The sequence below is a fragment of the Argiope bruennichi genome, chromosome 5, assembly GCF_947563725.1.
Source record: "Argiope bruennichi chromosome 5, qqArgBrue1.1, whole genome shotgun sequence".
In the NCBI taxonomy this organism is placed as follows: Eukaryota; Metazoa; Arthropoda; class Arachnida; order Araneae; family Araneidae; genus Argiope; species Argiope bruennichi.
The window spans coordinates 35,121,609-35,147,774 of NC_079155.1; the positions used below are offsets into that span (position 1 = coordinate 35,121,609).

The following is a 26,166-nucleotide window of genomic DNA, read 5'->3' on the forward strand; positions in this document are numbered from 1 at the left end:
ACAATTCCATGGAACTAAGTAATAAAATACAAATTTATAAAAAGCAAAGAAAATAAAAATTCTAAGCGTGGTTGTATATGATATGCCAATAGCCATATTTATTAGCTTTGAAATGGGTTGAGACGTGATTTATAAGAATCCATTTCAATTCAGATCATGTCGAGTTTGTCATTTCACAGAATTGATTCCAAACTCTGATAACAAACGGATCATGATGTGCATTACCGCGTTTTGTTCGAATAAAATTTATCACATTCAGAAAAGAAATACAGCTTTGCAGTCATATTAATATTTATTTCATATTCTGATTTTTAGTTTTTTTAAAATTTAAAATATTGATGTTTGAAATACAAAAAAAAAAAAAAAAAAAGATACAATATTTAATAAAAATATACAGTATTCAAAAATATAATACAACTATTCAGTTTAAAATCTTTGTTGTTTTTTGATTCTGCTATAAATGATGCATAAATATAGAAGATATTTAATTTAAAAATATAGAACTATACCACATTAGATATAATCAGTTTTGAATTTAATTTAATCAAAAATATTTTTCAATGAAATTCACCATTAATATTATAGAATAAATATGCTTAATTTACAATCTATAACTAAAATGGATCAGCATTCAATAAACTGAATAAGAATAGAAATCTAAATTTTGGAAATTTAAACTTTCAATTCATTACGAGAATATAATATTTATCGTCAAATTCTTATGGAATAAATTATGTGGAATAAATCCACTCAAATGACAAAGAAATATATGAAATCGGATTAAAGAATTTCTTTCAAACCATATGAATCGAAATCATCCATTTTTAATTCCGGAGGATTTCTTGTCGATTAAATGAACGCCAGAAACGGACCATTGTGAGATTTTCCAGCTCTAATTTCAAATTTTGATTCCGAATATCGAATGAAGAGACGCGGGAGTCCTTTTAATTTATCATTTCTGCGATTCAATCGATCGGCACTTTACGGGTTGGTTAAAATCTCAAATCGCGAATGAATGCAGAAAGGCGATTTCTCGCCAAGTTAGAATGAATGGCGAAAGCCTGATTTCGCCTCAAGCGTTGGCGACTTTCTCGATCGCATTGGCGACTTGGGGCTGGCAAAATAAATGAGTCTTTCTGCTGCAGAAAACGATTTCTCAGTGGACGATTGTCGTCGGTCGGCCAAGATGGCAGACGATAGTGAGCCTCAGGCGCTAAGTTATTTCCAATTGGGCCGAGTCAGAAAAGGTGCTCTGAAAAAAAAGAACATTTCGCTGATCAAGAACCACAAATTCATTCCGAGGTTTTTCAAGCAGCCGACTTTCTGTTCGCACTGTAAGGATTTTATCTGGTGAGTTGTTTGAATCCTGTATAGATATCTGCATGATGTGTGTGTTAGCCTGGCCAATGAATGGACTGCTTGCTAGTACAGCAGGAAATCTCAATTGCGCTTTGCCGCGTTTTAACTGCCGCATCGTTTCGTTCGTTTGCAGATATTTCTGGGATTCCTACTTAATAGTTTCTGCCTGCGGTTTCGCGGGCTCACCAGAAAAAAATAAATAATTAAAAATGAGGAATATACGTTTGAAAGAACAAAAAAATTTCCACTCTTAAATTGCAATGACGCTTAACAGAATGTAAATATTTAGTTCTAAAGAAAACGAATCAGTTATTATTTTACAGAATTTTTCGACAATAATTTTAAACAGAATATTAATTAAAAAAATCAGAACAAACGAATTTTTAAGGAAAAAATTCGTATTATTTTTTTAGCCAAAATGATGCTTAATATAATTTAAATAATTAAGTAGAAAAAAGGTAAAATGGAACAAATTTTATTTTTTTGTTTAATATTTCTGGAAAAGAAATTACATTTTTTTTCTAAATATGAAAGACAATAACTTGCGGCAGACGATAAAAAAAAGATATATTATTAAAATATTATTTTATTTACATTTTACCATTTTAAAACAGCAATATAAAATAAAATATTCCTGATACGTATATTTTATTTAACAGAATGTATAAAAGATGGAAGAAAAAAAATATATTGAGTCCCAATTTTAATTTTATTTAATATTTCAGTTCATGTGCTTATCATTTTATTTACTGTTCTGAATGGAAAAGGCAACTATTAGAATTTTTGAAATAACTAATAGCGAAGAGGTCGATGTGCGAATGTGCACATGTGTTCGATGTTCCATTCATTCGACAATTCATCTCATTCACCTGCTTAGCGCCCTCTTTAAATGTCTCCAAGTCAATAAACGTATTGTGACAGATTCTACCCTCTTTCCCCGACTTATTTCGGAATTCATGTTTAATGAAATATTCAACGTTTTAAGTTTTACTATTGTAGAATCGGTTTTCAAAATGTATATTTGGTCGTAATGTGGCTAAATTTGTGTTCAAATAAAATAAATTATTTAGTGAAAGTATTATTTTTTTGTATTCATTAAAATAATAAAATCTAACATATTTTTTCATATCATTCTTAATTTTTCATTCTATTTAGAATTTTTAAATTATGTAATAAAAGACTTAAATTAAAATAATAAAAAAGTTTTGCCCAAATAAATTAATTTATCAATATTAAAACGTTCATTAAAAAATTTAAATATCCCTAGCAATCTGTATTTCATAGGTTTTATACCAGTGCCTCCAAAAAATGTTAAGAGAAATTGTGAGTGCTAAAACTAAATAACTGGTTATGTAAAGTCTTAATAACTTAAAGTATTAACGGAAAAAATACTTTGGAAGATGTGAAAAATAATTGATTTGCTTTACATTGACTTCACAGACAAAGCTAAAAATAAGACAAGCTTGTAGAAAAAAGAACTTTACTAAAGATCTATATTAAAAAAAATTCGTTCTACGTTTTTTTTTTTTTTTTTTTTTTTTAAATTTCTACGGACTAATATTTACAGACATAAAAAAATATCTAATTTTCTTTCTTTCGTATCAAAATAAACAGCATAATACCGAAATTCTATTAGCTAGAATTTTAAAATTAAAGATCTAGCTAATGATATTAAATCATATCTGAGTATGAATTATACTCTGATAGTGATAACACAGATTAGTAAACTCATATATATTTATTTAAAATTTTAAGATAAGATGGTAATTTCATCGGTATTTTATATGATATACTAATATATTCTTTCTAAAATGTGAGTACTAATTATTCTTTCGCCATTTTTTCTTTTTTTAATCTTTTGTGTTTGGAAAGAATAGAAGCTTTTTTACTAAATAAGGTATTTCAAAATATATTTTTTTTAAAAAAATATTTGATTCTTGCGATGTACACAATTTTTGTATTCGATTTCAATATTAAGATCTTTTTCTTTATAGTGATATAGAACAGAATTTAAGTTCATCGGTACGAAATATTTAATCATCATTTTTGACTTGTTTTAAATTTCAACCTTTTTATGTGTGAGTAGAATAGAAATTTACTAAATGAGATGCTTCAAAAGGTTAAAAAAAATATATGTATGAGGCTCTGGCGATGTACATATAATTTTTATATTCTATTTCAATATTGATATTTATTTTTTCTTTGTAACGGTTACAGAACAAATTTCAGATTTTTATTTCATTGCTACTAAATATTCTAGCATTATATTTGGCTTGTTCCTAATTCATTCATGTTTGAGTAAAACAAAAACTTATGCCAAACAGAATTCGCCAAAAGATTTTTTTTTTTAAAGGAAACTAAAAGAAAAACGATTTTTTTCTTTGTAGCGATATAAAATAGAATTCCGAATTTTATTTTATCGGCATTAAATATTCTAGAATTATTTTTGACTTGTTTCAAGTTTAATCTTTCACGTTTGAATTTTTTTAAATAGCTTCATATTAAACCAAATTACGCCAAAAGAGTTTTCTAAAATATATTCGATATACATTTTTAAAAAAAATATTAATTCCAACATTGAGGTCTTTTTCTTTATAGCGCAATGGATATTTCTTAATTCTAATTCGATACAAGTAAAAAGGCTCTTATTAAATTCCTGGGAAATTGATTAAAATCAACCAACCGCACGTCATAGGTTTTCGTAAAATTCCGACTACTATTGGCTCAGCGGTCGAAGTGAAGCAATTGATCAAAGATTGGATGATTTATTACGTGTGAAATATGATTGCTCGGTTCATCTAATGAGCGAAATTTAATCCTGATTTTTTTTCTTTTGATTCTTACTATATCGGTGACATACTAATTTATTACACATGCGGAAATTGGGTATAAGAAAGATGGATTTATTTAGTTATTTATTAAGTGATTTTTGTGTGTGTGTGTGTGTTACTTGACATATATGAAGACGAGTTCAAGGTGTTTAGGTAAAATTAAAGAAAAAGGTTAGAATTGGAAATTTTTATAAGATTTTAACTTGATGCGATACCACAAGCTAATTAAAGAAATATAAATTAGAAAAATTTCTTAGTAATTATCTTTTAAAAAATTGAACTTTGTTAAAAATTTTATTAATTAGAATATTAATTTATCCAGAAATTAAAAGAGACAAAACATTGTATATCTTTATAAAAATGTTATTTTGTCGAAGTAGTGACACATTTTAATTTCTAGCTATTTTTATGAAATTAATTGGCCTAACTCTTTTATAAAAAATGAATAATTTTATTTTTTTGCTAATTTCGACAATTTCAATAAAATATCACAGATTGTTCTTTCTATAGTTTACATGAATTAATTTAAATGAAGAAAAATTAAAAAAAATTTTTTTTACAACAGTTCAGTATTTATTAACGTAAATCAAATTCAACAAATTCAATTACTTTTCTTTCTGAGGTTTTATTACCTAACATGTACTAGATTTGTTAGATGAATGTATCTATTTTAGATTTGGAAGAGATTATTGTTTTGAATTTATTTGTAAGATTCATATACAGTAATAATTATCAATTATTTATGCAAATTGTCATAATAATTTTGAAAGGCATAATAGTTTAGTAATTTAGGAAGGTATAATAGGATCTTCTAAATTTATTCTATTGTTGAATTTTGCATGCTTTGGATCATTGCTTGTCGATGAATTCATTTGAATAAAATAAATTATTTAAAGTTTTCTCTTTCTGCAACTATAACTTAGATAATTCATCTGTAACTATATTCTATATTCAACCAGAACATACAATATAAATAATTATGTCCTGTTTAAATAGCAGATTTTATCGAATGAAATAAAAAAAAAGTATAATTATTGTTTAATTTAGCGACTGGATCTTAAAAAGCTCGAAATAAATAGACGCAAGCAGAAATGTTAACAATTGCATACCTAAATAAAATGATACATTTGATTTATAAAAATGTATTTGGATTTTAATTTTTTTCAGTGATTGTATTTATTATATCACCAGAAAAATATACGAATTCAAACGTTAATGATTATGAGATTCCAACATTAATTTACGCCTCATTTTCTTACAAGACAAATATTCAAATATTTTGTATCACTCACTGGAAAATATGTGAACGTAGGTTTCGGAATCAAAACCTTGTCCTCATATTGACCTTGACCCTTCAAAACTTCGAGTAAAAAAAAAAAAATCGTTGATGAAGTATAGTTATTGCGCTGAAGTATAATGGTATTTCCAAAAGTAAGAGTTCAAAAAGATTGCGCAGATAGTAGGAGCAGACTAACAAATCATCCTCTGACGCCATCTTCGTTATCATCATTGGATGAAAAGGAACCCTCTGAAGATACCAGTTTGGTTTCGGATTCATAAGGAATAAAAAAAGGTGGTTTCATTTTCATGCTTGTAGGCGTATCCACCGGCGATGCTTGCGTCTTTATGGATTCAAAAAGGGCTGCATTTAATGTGAAATATTAGCTTGGCTTCTTGTTCCTTAGGTTGTTTTCCCTATTTGTAGATATATTTATTGGAGAAATTGATATCTTTTTATTCCGCATTCGAGAAAAAAAAAATAATAACCGCCTTTGGGAGTGATTTTTCCGAAACATTTTCGCATACCAAAAGACGCTTTACATGGCATTGGCTAAAATACGAAATATTAACCTTTGGTTTGAATTTAGCATTTTTACGGAATCTATCATGTCATCCTTGGCAAGTTATTTAATACCTGGCATGCATTGATAGTTCCAAAAATCGAATTTGTGTTTTAGACACATATTTCCAAACCGATTAAAACCAATTTGACACAAAATTGTATTTGTAATCACAAAATCTCACACCAAATTTAAGTTATAACGTTTCTGAGTTACCACTTTTTACATATTTCTGAGAGTACAAATCGATAGGCGGCCATCCCCTTGTTGGGTTTGGTTCAAAAGTTGATAGAAGTCTACACAATAAATGTTAAATATGAGTAGGAAATCTTATCTATCTAGCTCTCTTCGTTTTATAGTTATTGTGCTAATTTATATTAGAACAGCCGGACAGACAGACTTCCTCTGAACAGATTTTGCTCAAAATTTGATAGAAATCTTCAAATTTGGTTTGAAAACCTACCAAATTTCATCCGTCCAGCTTAAAGCGTTTTTGAGTTATCTTTGTTACAGACAAAAAGACAGACATTTTCCAAAAATGTGTTTTTCGAACTCGGAGAGATCTAAAACGTGGAGATACGTTGAATTCTCGAGTTTGAAGTTTTCGACGATTACTATACTTTCTCCATTCTACGTATTCGAGACAAATAAAAAGGTATATTGCTTAAAGAAATTACATTGATGATTTCACTCATTTAAATAATGAGTTTTCTAAAATGAATGAAGTAATTCACATGAGTGCGTCTAAAGAAATAAGTAAATTAATTTTAGCTTTAGCTTATATTGAAGCTTATTAGTTACTGATTGATATTGGATAGTTAGTTGAGTCTGAGTCCTTGAACATTTCTTCTCGGATCGAGACATTAAAACATAAGACATTTTGTATGGACTAGAAGCAATGAGGATTTCATGCAAGTATTTAAAAGAACATGAGAATAATGAGAAGTTATATGATAGTTAAGTGGTTTCAACGATAAATTCCATTCGGTTGTGACCTCTAGCTCATAATCTTGAACATAACCAAATCTCGTCGTTTAAGGCTTGACAAACACTTATTTAAATCTGAAATGAATAGAGCAGACAAAGTATGCAATATATATATATATATATACAAAAATATTAGAATCAAGTTAATAGGAAAAACAAAAATCAAATAAAAATTAAACCAAAAAAATTATTAAAAAAAGAATCCGGCCGGATTCTTTTTTTAATAATTTTTTTGGTTTAATTTTTATTTGATTTTTGTTTTTCCTATTAACTTGATTCTAATATTTTTGTATCAATTCATCTGTGTTTTAGAAGTAGCTGCAATTGCGCTCTCTAAATACTATGAAGTTCCTTTTTGGTTTTAGTTTAAATAGGTAATAAATTTTAGTTGCGATTTCGAAACTGTTTTGTTTCGTTTTTATTTTAGTTTCGTTTTCAAACTTTTTCTTACTTTAGATTGGTTATATATATATATATATATATATATATATATATATATATATATATATATATATATATATATATATATATATATATATATATATATATATATTGCATACTTTGTCTGCTATATTCATTTCAGATTTAAATAAGTGTCTATCAAGCCTTAAACGACGAGATTTAAAAGAAAAATTTGTTATTACAGTAATAGATAAATCAGCAAATAATTTTTGTTTAATTTCTAAATATTATTATAAAGAACTTTTAATTAATGAATATAACTATAATGCAACTTATATGTTAAAGAACACCGGGAAAAAGGAATGAGATAAAAGAATGCTAGCTTTCGCAAAAAAAAACCAAAACTAAGACTTGCTCTCTTAACTATCCTTATTTATTCCCAACAGTTAAATTTCATAAAAATCCATTAAAATTCAGATTCGTAACCTGTAGCACTGGCAGTTATAATTACTATACGGGTAAACATTTCTTTAAATACTTAAAAATTATCCTGGACAAAATAAAAAATGAAGACAACTTTATTATTTCTAGTAACAAAGAAGTATTGGATTTTCTTAAAGATAACAACATTAATAAACTTAATACTTTTGATTTCGAAAATTTATACACTAATCTACCTCATGAAAAATTAATAAAGGTCTGCACTTTTATATATGACGAATATTTAAATGAAAATATCATTCCTAAAAATAACTGGCTTCAGTTATGTAATTTTAATATTACTGAAAATTACGTGTTTAATGGTATTAATTTTTATAAACAAGTCAAGGGCATTCCAATGGGAACATATTAAGCTGGGAAAAATATTAGCTTTAGCTAATATTTTTCTGCATTACTATGAGAAAAAAATAGTTAAATATAATTTAATAAACGGGTGGAGATATATTGATGACCTACTTTTTTGATTAACTTCGACAATACTAATATTATTACTAATTGCTATCCAAAAGATTTAATTCTAAAAGATACAAATAAAAATCAACTTGAGGCTACCTTTCTGGATTTAAAAATCGAAATTGCTAATGATAAAACAATAGTTGGTATATACGATAAAAGGGATGATTTCAACTTTAAAATAACAAAACTATGTAACTACCATTCCAATCTAAACTCTAAAATTTTCAAAAATCTAATTTTCTCACAAGTTAACAGGATCAAAAGGGTTTGCAATAATAAAAATTCTTATATTGAAGCATGAAACAACCTCCTTAAAAATTTAATTAAAAATGAATTTCCTAGAAATTACTGTAATGTCAATTTTTTAATTAAACAAGGTATGGTTTGGGATTAATCCTTTGGCTTAAATAAAAATAGAACTTTCCTTGCATATTGGGTCACTCAATAGATGGCGCTGGGAGCCTACATCTGTTTACATAATTTACCGCTAGTTTTTTAAAAACAGGGAATCACAATCGATAGTTTAAAGTTTCCTTGACTGTTGATGGTATATACTGGCCTTTTCGTTTTTAATTTTTAATTTTAGTGCTATTTTGTGTTTTTATTGTTATTTTTGTTATTGTATTTTTACTTTGTTGTGGTTATATTCTTCTAATTTGTTGTTTTATATTTCCTTTCTGTTAAAATGGTATATCTCTTGAGCATAATTTCTGGGGATTTTCGGGTCACGAGGAATCATTATTAGACAATGTCTGTATTTCCTCACAGAAAAAATCCCTTTCTTTGAATCCCTGCCTGAGGGTGACCCTTGAAAAAGTCTTCAGGCCGGATTCTTTTTTTATATTTTTTATAATTTTTTTGGTTTAATTTTTATTTGATTTTTTGTTTTTTCCTATTAACTTGATTCTAATACTTTTGTATATATATATATATATATATATATATATATATATATATATATATATATATATATATATATATATATATATATATATATATATATATATATATATATATATATATATATATATATATATATATATATATGAATAGCACCATCTCAGGTCGTATGCAGCATGATAGATATGATAATATGTGATATATGAACCAATACAATGTAAGTGATATGCAACATGGCAAATACGGTAATATCAAATGAATGAACAGCATCATTATTAGCGATACATAATATGGCATATACAACAATATCATATGTATGAATAACACTATTTCAAGTCATATGAAACATGACAGATGCAATAATATCAGTTGAATGAACAGCACCATTATTAGTGATACACAGCATGACAGATACGATAATATTAGATGAGGAATAACACTATTAAGTCGTAAGTTGCAAGACAGATACAATAATATTGCCGCATTGAAACGATGCAGTCGACTCTCCATGGCCGAATGGTCATAGCACTGATCTCTTAATCAAGAGATCGTAAGTTCGAATCCCGCTAGAGACAATGCGATTCACATTCTATGTAAATATTTAATTCCTTGATTTTATGTTTTCCTTTATTTCATGTTCCAGCAGATTCTGGACCTTTCTTTCGTTTACCAGACAAGTATTCTGGACTTTTCTTACTGTCTCCAGAAAAGTATTCTGGAACTTTCACTGTTAGTATAAAAGCAGAAGATTTGTCAGTCATTGTGTTCTGAGTTCAGAGTTGAGTTAATAAATTGATTTAGCTCTACTTCTTGTGTGTGTCATTGAGTTCCACACTGAAGAACCTACCTGACAATATCAAGTGTATGAATAGTTCCATTATAAGTCGAATGCGGCATGATATATCCATAACATTAAGTTGGGCACGAAATCAAAGACAAACCTTTGGAATACTTGATATAATTATTCAAAGATTTTACAATCCGAAGTTATATTCGATTTTCATGTTGTTATTCAGTGAAATTTGTATTATGCCATTGTAAATTTTATTTCACTAACTCTGTGTTGCACAGTTTGAATGGTGCATCGGTTGCTTTTACTTAATTTACTTGCTAAGAGAAATTGCATTTATATTTATTATTTAGAATTAATCTTTTAAAATATGAATGTAAATCTCTGACATTGAAACACTTTTAAATTAAAATTTTGCTTTATAATGAATAGGTTAAAAATTTATGACTCAAAGCTTTTAAATAATTAGCGAGATCCAATTTTCAATGAATTAGTCAATATTGTCATCCTGAATATGGCTGATTCATTTCAGTAACTTAACAACGTAAAGGTATTTGCAAGATTCAGTTTTCAGTGAGTTAATATTGTGATGAATATCTTCGACTTGGCTTAAAAACCATGTAAAAAATGGAAATTGTTTTGGAGACACTAATAACTATTTAAAACGTACTCTAAGAGAAATAATTTTTTATATACAGATTTTGATAAACAATTTAACAATACATTAATTATATTGTTGGCCTGAAATTTAAACCATTTTCATTATTCCATCATATATTTAATCCCAAAATTTTCTTCGATTGTTGAAAGCTAAAGAAGCATAATTCTGTTTAATATTTGCATAATTAACATAAAGAAACAAAGTTACAGTACTTCCAAATTTAGAAGTTAAATGAACCGCAAATTTACAATTTTAATAGCGCTTTGATGTCACGAGACTAATCTCCATTAAAAAAGATACGTATACACAAAGAAGAGAGCATAAAAATAACCTGGTTTTAATAACTGACATTTTAACGGAATCATGGGCATGAAAATATATCTAAACGGTTTTGCCCGAATTAAATATAACCAATATCTTTGATGAACCAGTAGATTACCAAGGGCTACAATTTAAGAATTGAAATTACCTTTCTTATAAAAAAAATGAGAATATCTCAACAACATCATAAAAACGTGAAGCCCTGGAAACAATACGATAAAGAAATAAAACAATGATAGACATTAAAAGAAAGAAAATTCTCAAACATCCATCGTAAATTAAAATTTATTAGAAACGTGTCGGAATTATATTTTTCTTGGAGTATTTCAATCAATGCCACTTGCTTCTATTTTTTTATTTTGACATTTAAGTTTTGATAAAATTATTTTTTACTTTTTACCTCACTAATGGAAGCGCGTTAAAAAAGATTTTTTTTTTCTATTTTGATAATTTTCTTTTGTTTTCCAATAGTGCTATTAAATTTTTCATTAAATTATATCACATATCCTTTTCATTTTAATAAGATGATTTTAAATATAGAACGGAGTATTGCAATGAAGAAGTATTTCCTAAATATATAATATGAAATATTAATGTTTTGAAAGAGAATGAGCAAAATAGGAAAGGAAAACAAAAACAGTGAGAATAGTTTCCCCGGAAATTTCTCGCATATTTCTTAATAAAGTTGTCATCCTTTCTGCATAAAATTATGGTCCTTGGCAAAGTCCGGAACGCCGCAAGTGCTCAGAGTTTTATTTTCAGAATCCCGCGTAAAGTTAGTTTTTTGCTTCGTATTTTAGTAAAGAAAACCAAATATACATTTTGGTCATTCTTTTTTTTTCGACCAGATTAAACCTAAATTTGATACACAATCCTAATTTTAATTACAAGATAACATGCCAAATTTCATTTATCTAAATCATTGCGTTTTGGCGTTATCAGTTTTACAAACAGCAGAATGTACAAACCGTTCAACCATTTGATATATGTGGTTCAAAGGTTGACACGAATCTAAGCTTTAGATGCTAAAATTGTGAACTGAATTGTATTTACCTAAGTGTTTGCGTTTTTAAATTATCGCATTATAATACTTTCTCTTTGCATACCACATATGCGATAGGCTTTAAAAAAAGTCAAAAGTCATTCAAATTTGCATTTTCTTCGAAATTATTTATTACATTGTAAATGACTTGCTTATCCAACATCAGAGTTTTCATAATAAATTACATACTATTAAGTAAATATGGAGTAGTGATCTGACTGTAAAATGACGATTGATTTCCAATAGGTTTTAATAATGTCCTGGCTAATGTACACGATTTTGCTCAAAGTAAGATATGTAATTAATATTAGCATTAAAACATTATTTTGAAAAATATAACATTTTTAATGTAAAAAATATTTATTTATTTATATTTTATTTATTTTTATTTTATTTTTTAATATAAAAAATATTTTTTATTGTAAAAATATTTATTTATTTATTATTTTAAAAATATTTATTATTAATATTTATTTATTAATATTTATTTATTACACGAATTTTTCATATTGCGTGGATCTTTGTTTTTTTAAGCTGAGTTTAGAATAATAGTTGCACCAAACGATTTTCTAAAACCGCCAAAACCTAGTTTTTTTTAATGAGAATAATCAATAATTTTTAAAAAATAGCACAAAATTTATTAAATATTGTGATGGCAACTCGGCTGTATACAAAAAAAAGTTGCATAAAGATAAAGTTATTTTAATATCTATAATAGATTTAATACTTTGACATTAAAGATAAAATTAGCTTTTTTTTCGGTTTTTATGGAAGTTTTTAATTGAAAAAATTAATTTCTTAATGACTTGCTTCAAAATATTCATTAAAACATTAATTTTGCTTTGTAATATTTTGAGTAAAAAGTGAAAAAAAGAAATTTAATCAATTGTTCGAATTTCTATAGCATAAGAACTTGCCATTTAATTATTTTCTTTTAAATCCAAAATCTATCCAAGATACTATTATGTCTTAACTGGATTATTGAATCAACCATGTAAGGCTTCTATTAATAGAAATTTTTCAAACACATATCAGCAAATCTAGAGTGCTTTTTTAGTTTTTAAGGATATCCGTTAAAGATATCTCGGTAAATTGGCCGAAATATCAAGGATATGAAATGGCATTGAGCTATTTATTTTTGTAGGAATTGCACAATGTATGCTCTTTTTCATCTTTTTAATTTATTTGTTCTAATTTAATTATAAGTTTTATTTAAATAAAGAAATTTATTTATTATTTAAGTGATACAATAGATACTTTGTTTCTTTTAAATTCCATTTAGTAATTTGATTCTCTATAACATAACTTGTACCAGATTAAGATAATTATTGACACTTTTATTTATTTTTTATTTTTGTTTCAATCGTTTAATAGAACTCTTCATATTTGTTAGCAATTTTTTTTAAAATTCCTTTTTGCATTTCCTTTCCAAGTTTGCATTTCCTTTGTATTTCCTTTTGCAAGTGTTTATTTTAAAATATTAATGTGTTTGATCTTTTTGCTATTAAAACTATATACCTATATTTAGGTATTTTACTGAATCTTAACAGCCTTTTTAATTTTATGAAGAGTTAATTTTTCTTTTGTATACATAAATTATTTCAACTTGTCAAATGGTAAAATTTTCCTTTTTTTTTTATTCAGTGTTTTTGAAGTTAATATGAAAATTTGATTCTTGGAAATATTTTGACTTGCCATTTAATATTGTAAATTATTTAATATAATATCATCAACTGTTTTTATCTTAAAATTTTTCACTCTTCATCCTTTTATTTATGTGAAAAAATAATTAAACCTTTAACATTAAATAATAGGTTGGAATTGACAAGAAATTGAAGCTTTTATCTTTAAACATTAAAAGCAAACCCAATTAAATATTTTTTTTGAGGAAATTTGAATAATTTTTTTTTGTCTACCCTAATATTTTTTTTTCTTGTGACCAGCAGTTTGAATTTTATACAGTTAAAACAAGTCTTTTAAGATGGATTTACACTCAGTCAAGTTATAAAATTCTAGTAAAAGCAGGCATACGCAGAAAGAAGATAGCGCATGTGCTGAAAGAGTGGACAACAGTAAGTTCTTGTCTCTATGGGATAAGTACTTGCTACTGTACAGTTTCTGCGAATGCGTGGTCTTACTGGATGGGATTGTAATTGTCTGAATATAAACCCTACTTTATACTTTTATAGTTTGCTTTTATGAGTAAAATGTTGCTATGTTTATTGTCTACTATTGCGAAAACCGATAAATATTTATTTTAAAATATTAAAACAGTGCCAAGAGTTGACGTTCTACAAAAATCTGATATTTCGCATGTTGTAAAGAATGCACAATTTTGCAATTGCATTTGATTTTCAGGGGGAATTTAGACAATAATTGGTATCTCTTGCTCCTTATGTAAGTCTTCGAGAATTAAGAGGGAAGCCCATCTTTCTTGACACTTAGGCTACTTGAATGATATGACTACGTTGATAGGGGGAGGGCCAACTGTTTTTTGTAACTTTTAGACTCTATTTGTTTTGTGTTTTAAGCATAAAGTCAAAATTAAGTTCTCTTTAGTCATCGCAAAGTGAGAATGAATAGAGGGAATCCATTCTCGATAGACGATGAAAACAGCTATTTTAATTTTGGTATTTTGTGGTTTCAAGTGGTGGTATTATGAAGGACCCCCCCCCCCTTTAACAATAAGGTCATTTTAATTTTCAACACATTTTTAATATGTTTGATTTATTTTTATTTTATTTATTTTGTGGAAATGTATTTGTTTTTATTTACCTACTAGTCATCTCAGCGACCAGCAAGTTCGCCGGAATTATTGTTTGTATTTGATTTTAGAAAAATAGTTTGAATATAATATTTTGTCCATGATTCCGCCAAATTTTCTGTCATTAAAGTCATGCTATTTATGATGTACGGTCTCTTATGGTATTATGTTGTGCGATTATTTATGATGCACAGTGGTACTTATGATCTCTTATTTAAACTTCATTTATGGTGTAAATGAACCTTTCTAATGGCGACAGTCCCATGAGATCATAGCTGTTTTAAAAACGTAAATAACCGGTCAGAGTTCCATAACGTCATAGCATTATTAAAAATGTAAATTAAATGTTTATGTGTCTTCTAAGTTTTGCGATATTGTGACTTCACTTTTTTTAAAATTTATAATCTACACCGATATTAAACATAATTCTTCATCTTTAACTTTCAACAATGGATAAAAAATCCTGCAATCAGATAAATGAGAAATATGAAAACTGTTCGAACTTCAGGGCAACAATGCTATTTATTCTTGAAAATTAGGGGAAAATATTTTTTAAAAATTTCCAAAATTCAAGAGAAATTCGCACGGATATTAAATTGGTATCATTAAAAAAATAATTTTTTTACACTTTGAAACGTTTTAAAATTCATTTTTGTGCGAATACCAAAATTCAGTTTAATTTTTAATTAATTAAAATTTTTAAAAAATCTCTTCTAGGTGCATATTCCAACCTTTCAAAATATATATGTGCGAAATTTGGTAGCTCTTAAGTTAATGGTCTGGCGTGTAGAGCACCAACACACACACACACACACATGCAGTTAATCTTTATTTTTAGTAGTGATAATGACTCCTGGTATAAATGTTTGAAGCAAGTATTCGATTTTATAAATATTCTAATTACTATGTGAGAGCAATAACACATATAGGAACCTAGCTAACCTATACTTCTTAAAAGGCTAATATTTTATTATTCATAGAATTTGCATTTTTTACAATGTTTTTTGGTATAAAATAATTTGAAAACATTGGAACAATAAGATATTTTAATTGACATACTTGTGAGCTTTTCTTAATTTACCGCCGCTAAGAAATCCGCTACTGGTTCTCATACAAAACGTGCGGTTGCATGTGAACTAATATGAGCGGTTGTTTTTTCTAAATTCTTCCACAGTTAGAAATATACAATTTAGTGCTAAGTGCAATTTAGTGCTTCCAAATCTTCAGCCATTGATTGGAAATACACCGTTGAATTTACTACATTTTTGAGTTGTTTTACAAGCAGGTTAAAAAGCAGATAAACATACAGTTTCAAAAAATTGAGTTTTTTCCATACCAAAGTGTTATATTTTTATTCTTGGCTTTTCTTTTTCTGCAATAAATTTTTTTGAAAAGTATAGTAAATAAAAAAAATATTGACAAGCGTTGGCAGCTTAATAGTGAGAACCAAATGATGACATTTGAAACAACCAATGGCGGGTTTAGGTATTTTGCAGTTCTAGGCAATGCCCATCACGAGGCCCTTCTTTTAATAATTGGCCAAATTAATTAATATTCATTAATACATGAAGGTAAGATTTTTAACTTAATATATTAATGATCTATTTTAGATAATCATTTTATTTTAATAATTTTATTAAATATATATGCTTTTTATTATTTTTTTAAAATATATAATATGCAAAAAGTAATTAAAATCGTAAACTTTTTAAAACTTAACCGTAAAGTATTACTATGAAAATCTTCAGTGAAATAATAAATTTCAAAGGAATATAAAATTAAAAATTTTAATTATTGATTTTAATAATTCAATATACACCTTACGCACACTATCACTAATATTTTATATTAACACTTTATAATAATTTCTTAAAGTTCATTTATTTGACATTTCGGCTAAATTTTTTAATCCACATGTCTGCCGCCCCTTTTTTTTCCAGCGCCCCCATGCTGACTTGTCTATAAATTAAATATAATCAATATTCCCAGCGAAGCAACTGGTCGCCGAAAGCGGCTAGTTGTTAATAGAAATGTGTACATTTATAACGCTTTTTAGATTGGACCTTGTACATAATGCTCAAAAAACTAATGCTGTAAATAGTTACATCTTCAACGCTAAAAAAAAAAAAAAAAAAAAAAAATCCACGCTTGTTTGTGTAGTCCAGATGGTAAAGTAGGGAGAAAAAAAACTTGATTTGTTCCACTTCATTGCTATTCCGCGAGTTCTGGACGTCGCAGTGACAGAGTTTATTGTTAACATCCCCTGTCCTTGACACCGTAGGAAAGGCTTTTTATGACTACAGGCGTCTTCGGCGAATCTGTTTTAATTCATTGAAATATTTTACACATTGAAGCTTCAGTTCAATTTGTTTTTATGCTCTTACCAGTGCGAATTTATCATGACCTTCAGCTGTTGACGTCATTTAATGTCAAGAAAAGAAATTGACCTAATTAAGATAGGCCGTAATTGCTGTATATAACTACATGGTAATATCTAATTTAGATAAATGTGAAATTTTTTTTTCCATTTTTATTCATTAGCATATTTTACATATTCGTTCTATCGCAGAAGGGATTGTGACTTTTTTTTTTTTCTGTACGTAATATAACAGGAAAAAATATTTTTTGATATTTTCCTCGAAAGATAAATATTAAAAATATTTTTATGTTTGCTTTTTATTATTCTTTTCGTAGAATAATCTTTTGAATCTCGGAACCATTGTTTTGGTCAACCTATGTTTATTTATTATTAGTTGGCCTTATTTTATGTTCTGATATTAGTAAACAATTGTTTACTAAATATATAATGATATATCTTAATCTAATTTAAATTGTAATTAATTTCGTAATTTTTATCTTACTTTAGCCCATATTAACATCATTCTAAAATGTTCTCTTATTTCCTGATCCAATTCCTACTTTTTATTTAATTATTTTTAACACGCGTTCTAGAAAACTGATGACTTAACATTTTTTCGCGCTTCGAGCGAAAGGATAAAAATTCCTAATGCTTGCAACTTTCTTTTCAAGCGTCAAGATTCCTAATTTCCCAAAGAGATCCCTATAAAATTTTCATAATAAAATCCATGAAGGGAAAAATTTCTGTCTCTTTTGCTCTTGTGTCGCGATGTAGACTGGCGTATCTCTTATCGTTTTTTCTCTGTACAAATTGTGCCTCGTGGAATGAAATAAATCGAAGTTAACATTCCGAAAGTTCTATCTTTTCGGCCATGCACTGTTAAAATATGTTTGCATATATATATATATATATATATATATCTGTATTTCTCAATATCTATTTTATTTTTTAATGTGAAATAAACATCTTTATTTGCGAATTCAAGTTTTATTTATTATTTTATGCTAATTTTGCATGTTTGATAAAGTACAAATAATAACTTTTAAAAGCATTCTTTGTTAAAAATCGCTTGAAGAATTTCGCTTCAACGTTTTGTATTAATTCTGGATTTTTTTTTTTTTTTTTTTTTTTTACTGAAATTATTTTTTTGAAGTCCAAAAAAGGTTTTTTTTTTTTCTTTTACTTTGAAAACTTACTTTCCTTTTGTGCCTTAAAAGAAATTAAAAATAAATTGTTTTCTAAAATTATATCAGCTGCGTTTGAACTAGGATAAATTTTCTGCCTTGTAGATTCATGTTAATATTACTAATTGTAACAAAGATTTTTTTAGTGTAAATTGTGTAATTGTAATATTGATTTTTTAGATCAGAATTCTGAACTTCTGCCTCTGGACCCTTAATAAGATTTTGTGAAAAATTTTGTCTTTGGTGACAGGTTGAGGCAATACAGCTTTTCTTTATGGAAGTAGGTTGGGTGATCCCCCCCCCCCCAATTGAAGGGGTAGGATTGAGAATTCATTCTGTTGTTTTATTTTAGAACAAATGTACTTTGATAAAATTACTTTTAATTTTGTTCTCAGATGTATTTCGATTTTTTTTAAATGGTTGTCGATGATAGAAATGTATTACTAATAATAATAATTAACTAATATTATATTTATAACTGATAATTCATATTTATTAACTAACTGGGAATGATATAAACTTTGGAAATTTTTTATCGTAATTTTCAAATGTTTTATCTGTTTTTATACATTTTAATTTCATACCTGTATTTAGCCTAATAAATGTATTGAATTAAAAACCGAATTTCATTTTAAAAGGTGAATCTTCATATGATAAAAAATGATTTATAACAATTTATTTGTAGTTACACTCAGTATTTCCACACTATTGTGGCGAAACTAGTTTGCCAATGGGAAATTAGACGTAGAAAAGATATTGCAATCTCACGTTACTCCATTGTTACGAATGTGAAAATGAGAACTTTTGAAAAGTGTGTCGCATATTCTTTTTTATTCATTCTTTTGATTCATCTAAAATTTCAAATGCTTTCTGTTTTAATTCTAACGAGGAATTCGTATTTAATTTTCGACAGAAATAAAAGGCTTCCTTATAGAAGCAGAATATGGACAAGAAATGACACATTAATGTTCATCAAAAGCTTTAGATTTTCCGTCATGTTAAATTATTTGGCAGTTTTAAATATTATTTATTTGAGCCTTGATTTCTTGTTTAGTCCTTGAATTCTCTTAAAAAATCAGAGAATTGTAAAAATCGTTTGCTATCTGAAAAAGTTTCTGAAGTTCTGAGAGATTAGATTTTAATCCAGAATCTGACAGATTATTTGCAAAATGCATTAAAGGAAATTGCATTATCAGATATTTGATAACGAATTGACTATACAAGAATTCTGTTTCAGATAGCAATAAAAACAAGATAATATTTAAGAAACAACTTTATGTTAAAAAGCAATAATTTGAAACTCTTGGAGATGAATTGATAATATTTTTAAACATAGGCAATACTTGAACAAATATGAAATGGATATTTCGAGTAAAAGTAAATATTTTAAGACGCAATATACAAAAGACTTTTTTAAAAAGTCGCTTTAATACTAAATTATTATAATTACGATCATAACACTATATAATGAAGTAAAAACTGATATATAGAATTTGAAGTACGATATACACGAAGAAAATTATGCATATATTTAAAAATTATGCATAATTAGTTTTTTAGGATTAAAGAAAACATAAAAAAGTATAAAAATAATTTATTTAAAAAAATTGCCAATTAACGATTTTTTTTTTTGCTTTCTCGTATACGTATTATAGAAAAAATATACTTATCGCCAAAAAATTCGAACTTTGACGAATTTCCACATTTTAGATCTCCCTGATTTCGAAATACACATTTTTAGAAAATGTCCGTCTATTTTTCTGTCACAAAGATAACTTTAAAACGCTTGGAGGTAGGCAGTTGTAGTTTGATGTAGGTCTTTACTCCGAGGTTGCAGATTTCTATCGTATGTTGAATAAAATCTGTTCAAAGCAAGTCCGTCTGTTCGGCTGCTCGAATATAAGTTAACACGATAGTGAAGAGGGTTAGATAGATAAAATTGGATGCACAGATTTATCATCTACAAAGTAGACACCCATCAAATTTTGAGCCAAATCCAACCACTGATTGACTGTCTGTCGGTCTTTACTTTCAGAAACATGTAAACTCGATAAATCAAAAAGACAATGACTTAAACATATCAAATTTGGTATGGGATTTTCCGACTACAAGTGCAATTTTGCATCGAATTTTTGTATCAGTTGGTTGAGCAAAAGGTGTCAGAAACACAAATTCGATCTTTGAATACTATGAAAGCATGCCAGGAATTAATCGCCAAATAACACGCCAAAATGAAATTTTGAGCACTGCTAAGAGGTTGGCCATCTGTCAGTTTAAATAGACTGATATGATAATTTAAAAGCGAATGAAATTTGGAGCACTGTTTTAGCATCTCAAGTGCAAAAGTCAAATCTTAAATGGAATTCCATCAAATATTTGACCGTCTGTCGGTCTATCGATGTACTTAAACGTGATTAACTCAACAATGTAGCGACTTAAATGAAATTCGATTTTGCTCTTGTTGCTAAAAGTGTAATTCTATGTCCAATTTTGATTTCTTTCGTTCAAAGGGAGAGAAAAACTCCTCAAAATTAATATTTTATGAATCGCAAAATATATTCGCTACAGTGCGAGGTTCTAGGAAATAAAAATCTAAGCACTTGTGGTTTTTGCGATCTTGCCCAAGACCTACAGTTTTTGTGGGCGGAGTGGTAATACCTTTATTGGAAGTATGCAAGAAAGTGAAAAGAAAACCATTCCCGCTGGATTAAAGTTAATATCATTAATGAACTGTGCAAATCTGCTGTTTTATTTGCACGATTATTAACATAAGTTGGTATATTATTTTCTTTGTATTTTTAATTATTGTTTTGAAAATAATGTATCTGCAATCAACAGTAAAGAAAAGCTATTTAGACGGAAATGTCTACGGAAATTGTTAAGCGCTCTTATGAAGGAATATATTTAGCAAATAGCATCTTTTTTTTTTTTTTTTTTTTTTTTTTTTGCAAAGCGAGCCAAAACTAAAATTGTCGAAAAGAAAAAGAGAACTAGGTTTTTGAAGAAGCGAACGAAGTATCAACAGGTAAAAAAACAAACAAAACACTCAATTAGATCAGATTTATTTAATTCTAATCAATTACAATTCAAGTCAAAAATTAGCTAGCCATTATTTATACAATTTATGCGCTAGTGTCAACTATCGAATTCACTACATTAGTTGTATTAACGTGCTCACAGTCATATCGGTTGACGTACAACCTGTCGATGAATTTACTCTAGATTTGATACAAATCTATGAGTTAGATCAAAAGCCCACAGGAAAATTTCATTTCCCTAGTTCGTTCCGTTTCCTAGTTCTTTTTTTATTTGTTCTTCTCACAGGCAGACAGAATTCCAAAAATTGTTTTATTAAATCCTGGCAGATTTCTTTCATTCCTCCTTTTTTTTTTAAAAAAAAACAGACAAAGGAACGAATGAACAAAAAAAAAAAAAAAAAAAATACAAATGGAAAAAAGTTCTTGAAAATTTGTCGGGACCACGAATTCGAAAATTTCACAATTAAAATATTTTCTCTTTTTATGTTCCGTTTATGGGGTAGTAAAAGAATAAAATAATCAAAGAAACGACTTAAAATAACTAATGACATTGTTTCAATTGCTGCTTAATTTAAACGTACAAAAATTTTCGAAAATAGCAGAAATTCCAAAAACTAATTTTTCGAACTCTGGTAGTCTGGAACGTAAATCGTCAATATTTTGGCGATTATAATATTTTCTCTTCCTATATTCCGTTTACAAGAAAATAAACGAATAAAATATTAGAAGAAATACGACCGGAATGATGTTATTTCAAGTGTTATTTTCGACGTGCGGCTCATTTGCATTTTTCGAAAATAACGGAAACACGCCGCCCATTATTCTTCAGTCTTCGGTTAAGGAAAGCACGCCGCCAACAGCAAGCGCCAAGTTCAGCTTGTGGCGCCTCACAGCGCGTAATCTATGTTAATTACAAAGGTGTGAAGGACGCCGGAAAAGCAAAACAAAACAACTGCTACTATGAAACGTTCGCGGAAGACCCAAAACATTTACACCGTATCGCAGGTGTAAAGCGAAACTTCCATGCGACGTCAAAAATGGCGTTCTGACTGGTTTTATTGACGTCACTTTGAGCAAGTTTCTCAGTGGTTTCACATAGAAAGGAGGGGCAAGTTTCTTAATAGTCGCCAAATTGGCTGTCTTGAGGCCCTTTCCTTAATAAATTCCTGTTTTATCCATTCTGGAATCGTTTATTTGCCCCCGCTTTTAGTGGGGGTGATAATCTACGTCAAAGGAACGTGGTTTTTTTGTTTTTTTTTATTGATAAAGTGAAGGAAAACTGATAAACAAATTGCTATGTTGTTATGGAATTTACCTGCCTTTATCCTTGGAATTGGCATAGGTAAATGTTTGTCCGGGTTCACTCTATAACAGAATTAATCACGAATTATTTTTTTAAAAAGTTAAAAGTTATTCGAACTTCTAATCATATAATAGCAAGACAATGTCTTACATTTGATTCACTTATCTTTATTTTAATTTTTAAAAATTTGCTTTTAATTATATGGCAGCGGTAATGTGTAAATAAAAAAAAAATGTTTAAATATAGTTCCAAAATGCGTGGGTATGAATCCAATTTCATTATTTATTTTTCTTAAAGAAAAGAAAATATTGCTGTGAAATATACTTACAAATATTGTTAATAATTTATTAAAATTAAAGATATGAAATTTTACGGAAATAAAAATAGTATCACTAAATGCTTATTTTATTAATTTTGAAATAGTATAAAAATGTCTTCAGTAACATGCTCCAAAATTAATTTTAATAAAGGATTGATTATTTTGAAGTTCTGGTTGATTTTTAGTTTAAGACTAGAATCAAAATTTCGAAACCCAAGAAGTAACTGTTTCACAACGGATTATAAAATCCTCCGCGCGTTTACGCATGCGGTAGGATGGGTTTAATTCGACAAAATAGGGGTGAGAGGAAAGATGAAAGGAGGAGATGTTTTCATTTAACAATGAAGACTCGCAGTTTTATGAAATGTAAACATTGCAGATAATTAGTAATACAGAAGGAAAAAAGGTACTAATACACAATAAAATATTTCAGAGCAATTTTTATTTAATGAAAGAGGCATAAACATTAAATTATGAAGAATAAATGAAAAATTTCTGTTCTTAAAATTTAGTAATTAATTTTTACAAAATAATAATGATCTTTTTTATATGCTATTAAATTTTTTCGACAATATTTTATTTCCCCGTTTTCTGCTTCTTGGTCACAATATTTAATGATATTATGTAAAATTTTCTTCGTACCACTCCTGAAAGCTTTTTTACCACTTAAACTAGCCATATCAATACGAAATTTTGAGTTAAAATAAAATTTCTGGTATACTTTCACACATGTCGTGTTTTGCGTTTATCTTCGTTATGAACTATAATCAAATTTGCGACGGATATCACTTGGCAACGAGCGTATTTTTGAATACATATTTTAATAAAGAATGGAATTCATGACAATATAAACCGGATATGGAAGTTTATCCAATTTTTTACTTTTAGATATCACAGCCAATCATGTTGAGGCATTTGGCCAAGCTTTGTTTGAGTTTGAATTCCTCGTGTCATAGAACGCCATCGGCCCGCATGAGATTGCCATCTGAGTCAAACATCTGATCATGGAGGAACCTTTTCATGGGTCCAGAAAGATGGAAATTTCAACATGTCACATCCAGTACTGTATGGTGAATATCTCAAAGCATCCCGACTGAATTCTTGGAATTTTCCACTAATGGGGGCGTCCCCCCCCCCAAATCCCTGATAGGTCATAAAAAGAAGACAAGAATTGAGAACAAAATGAATTTCTGATCAAAAGTTAGATACAAACATAGTTACTTTCGATATAATTGCCATAAAGAGTCAGGATTTGACATTATCAGTGGACCGAGTTTTCGATACTCTCTTCTAAGAGTGAGATAACGAGAGATAACGTTTTACATGAACGTTCTTTGAATCTTCTTTTTAGGAAAAGGGCATGGAGAAGGAATATTTAAAGTCTGGAATGTCTAAAATTCCTCCAAAATTCTAAATTTTGACATTGTTGACTGATTATTTTGTTGCTTGGATTTCCAGTATTCTCTATTACTTTCGAACGACGTGATCTTCTGTTACATTGGACTTTCGTTCTATTTATCGAGAACACTAATTAGAGCCGAGTGAGTTTCATCTCTTTCTTGAATTGAACAATAGGCCGAATGCCAAAGCTTCAAAACAGCGTTAAAGCTCTTCTCACAAGAACGATGACAACGTTCTTCCAAGAGGAGATTGGAAAACAGATCCACCTATATGACAAATGTCTGAATCTTTAGGAGGATCGTGTCGAAATGTAATCGCGTTTGTATCTAACTTTTGGAAAAAAAAATTAATTTTGCTTTCTTCTCTTACCTTTTTTATATGGTCCATTGAAACTTGAAAAAAAAATGACCTTCATGGGAAAGTTGTCTTATCGTGTAGTATTAATCATCTGAACATGCAACGCAATTCCGCATGTCCATCGATATGACAACTGTCTGAATCTTTAGGGCTGTCATGTAGAAAAACAATTGTGTTTGTACCTAATTTTCGGTAAAAATTTAATTTTATTGCCTACTCTTGTTTATTTTATAAGGCCGATTGAAACTTGAAAAAAAAATGGCCCTTATAGGATATTGTGTTATCGTCTCATATTAATCATTTGAACATGCAACCCAATTCCTGTTTTCCATTTTGTGACATTCTGGATACTTTCTGGAGACGTTTCAAAATGAGAGCCTCCCCGGATCGGGCAAGAAGTTAAGCCATCGATCGGCGAACGACGATCTTGTAAAAGCTTTAATCTCCAGTTAAACCCGTAAAGCTTTAAGCTGATAAGATAAAAAGATTAACTCGCCCGCTTTCGCTCCTATTTATTTTGCAAACTAAAATTTACCTTGACGTTTTTCGCTTGCTCGTTGGCTGATAAAGTGGTGCACTTTGACGATAAGCAAAATCATTTTTATAGCGCTTGCTTTTGTATGTGCTCTCCTTTTTTTTTTTTTTTTTTTTTTTTTTTGCTTTTTTTGCCAACCTAGCAAATGTAGCGACGCAGTGACTGGAAAATTGTAAAAAAACATCGTTGAAGTACCTGTGTGATCTTTTCGTATGCTTGCTGATTTAGTGCTGATTATTTGTTTACGATCATTTATCAACGAGACCTTTTACTGCTGTTTGTGTTTATAAATACAACTTTTCGTTGATGTCTTTATTTTGGCCATATCAACGCCCGACTTAGACTGTTTTATTTTCGTTAGATGAACTTTTAATTCACGTCATTTCAATGTGATAGTGGTACAATGACCATCATGTTTAACTCGCGTAGTTCCAGGATATATTAATGTCTGCATTTTTAATCAGGGTATGGAATATTTGCAATTTAATATATTGTTCACCGAAATTTAATCACTTTTATGAGTACGAATGGCAATCTTTAATTTAATTTGAAAAAAAAATCTTTATTTTTGTTGTAGAATTTTTTCTTAAATAGACACAATTTAAATTTTCGTCATGGTTCTAGATATGGTTGCGCGAAGGGATGTTAAATTAACCATTCGCTTCGACTTGCACAAAAGCAGCATATATTTTCAATGGGAGATCTACAACTCCAAATGCTTTAAATGGGTATTGTACGTACGTTTCTGTGCGCTGATCTCTGGATAATTATTAAAATAAATGAATTAGAATATATTTCTAAGAAGTAGTTAAATT

The 26,166-nt window shown here is 28.2% G+C and overlaps 1 protein-coding gene across 2 annotated transcripts in view; it reads left to right on the plus strand.

The window, feature by feature from the left end:
• Positions 1-1,153: 1,153 nt before the first annotated feature.
• Positions 1,154-26,166, plus strand: part of LOC129968826 (protein kinase C, brain isozyme-like) — a 195,985-nt gene continuing 170,972 nt past the window's right edge. For both annotated transcript variants that reach the window (XM_056083100.1, XM_056083099.1), the window contains exon 1: positions 1,154-1,350. In XM_056083100.1, the coding sequence (XP_055939075.1) occupies positions 1,187-1,350 (164 nt within the window). In that variant the 5' untranslated portion in view covers positions 1,154-1,186. The remainder of the gene's footprint in view (positions 1,351-26,166) is intronic.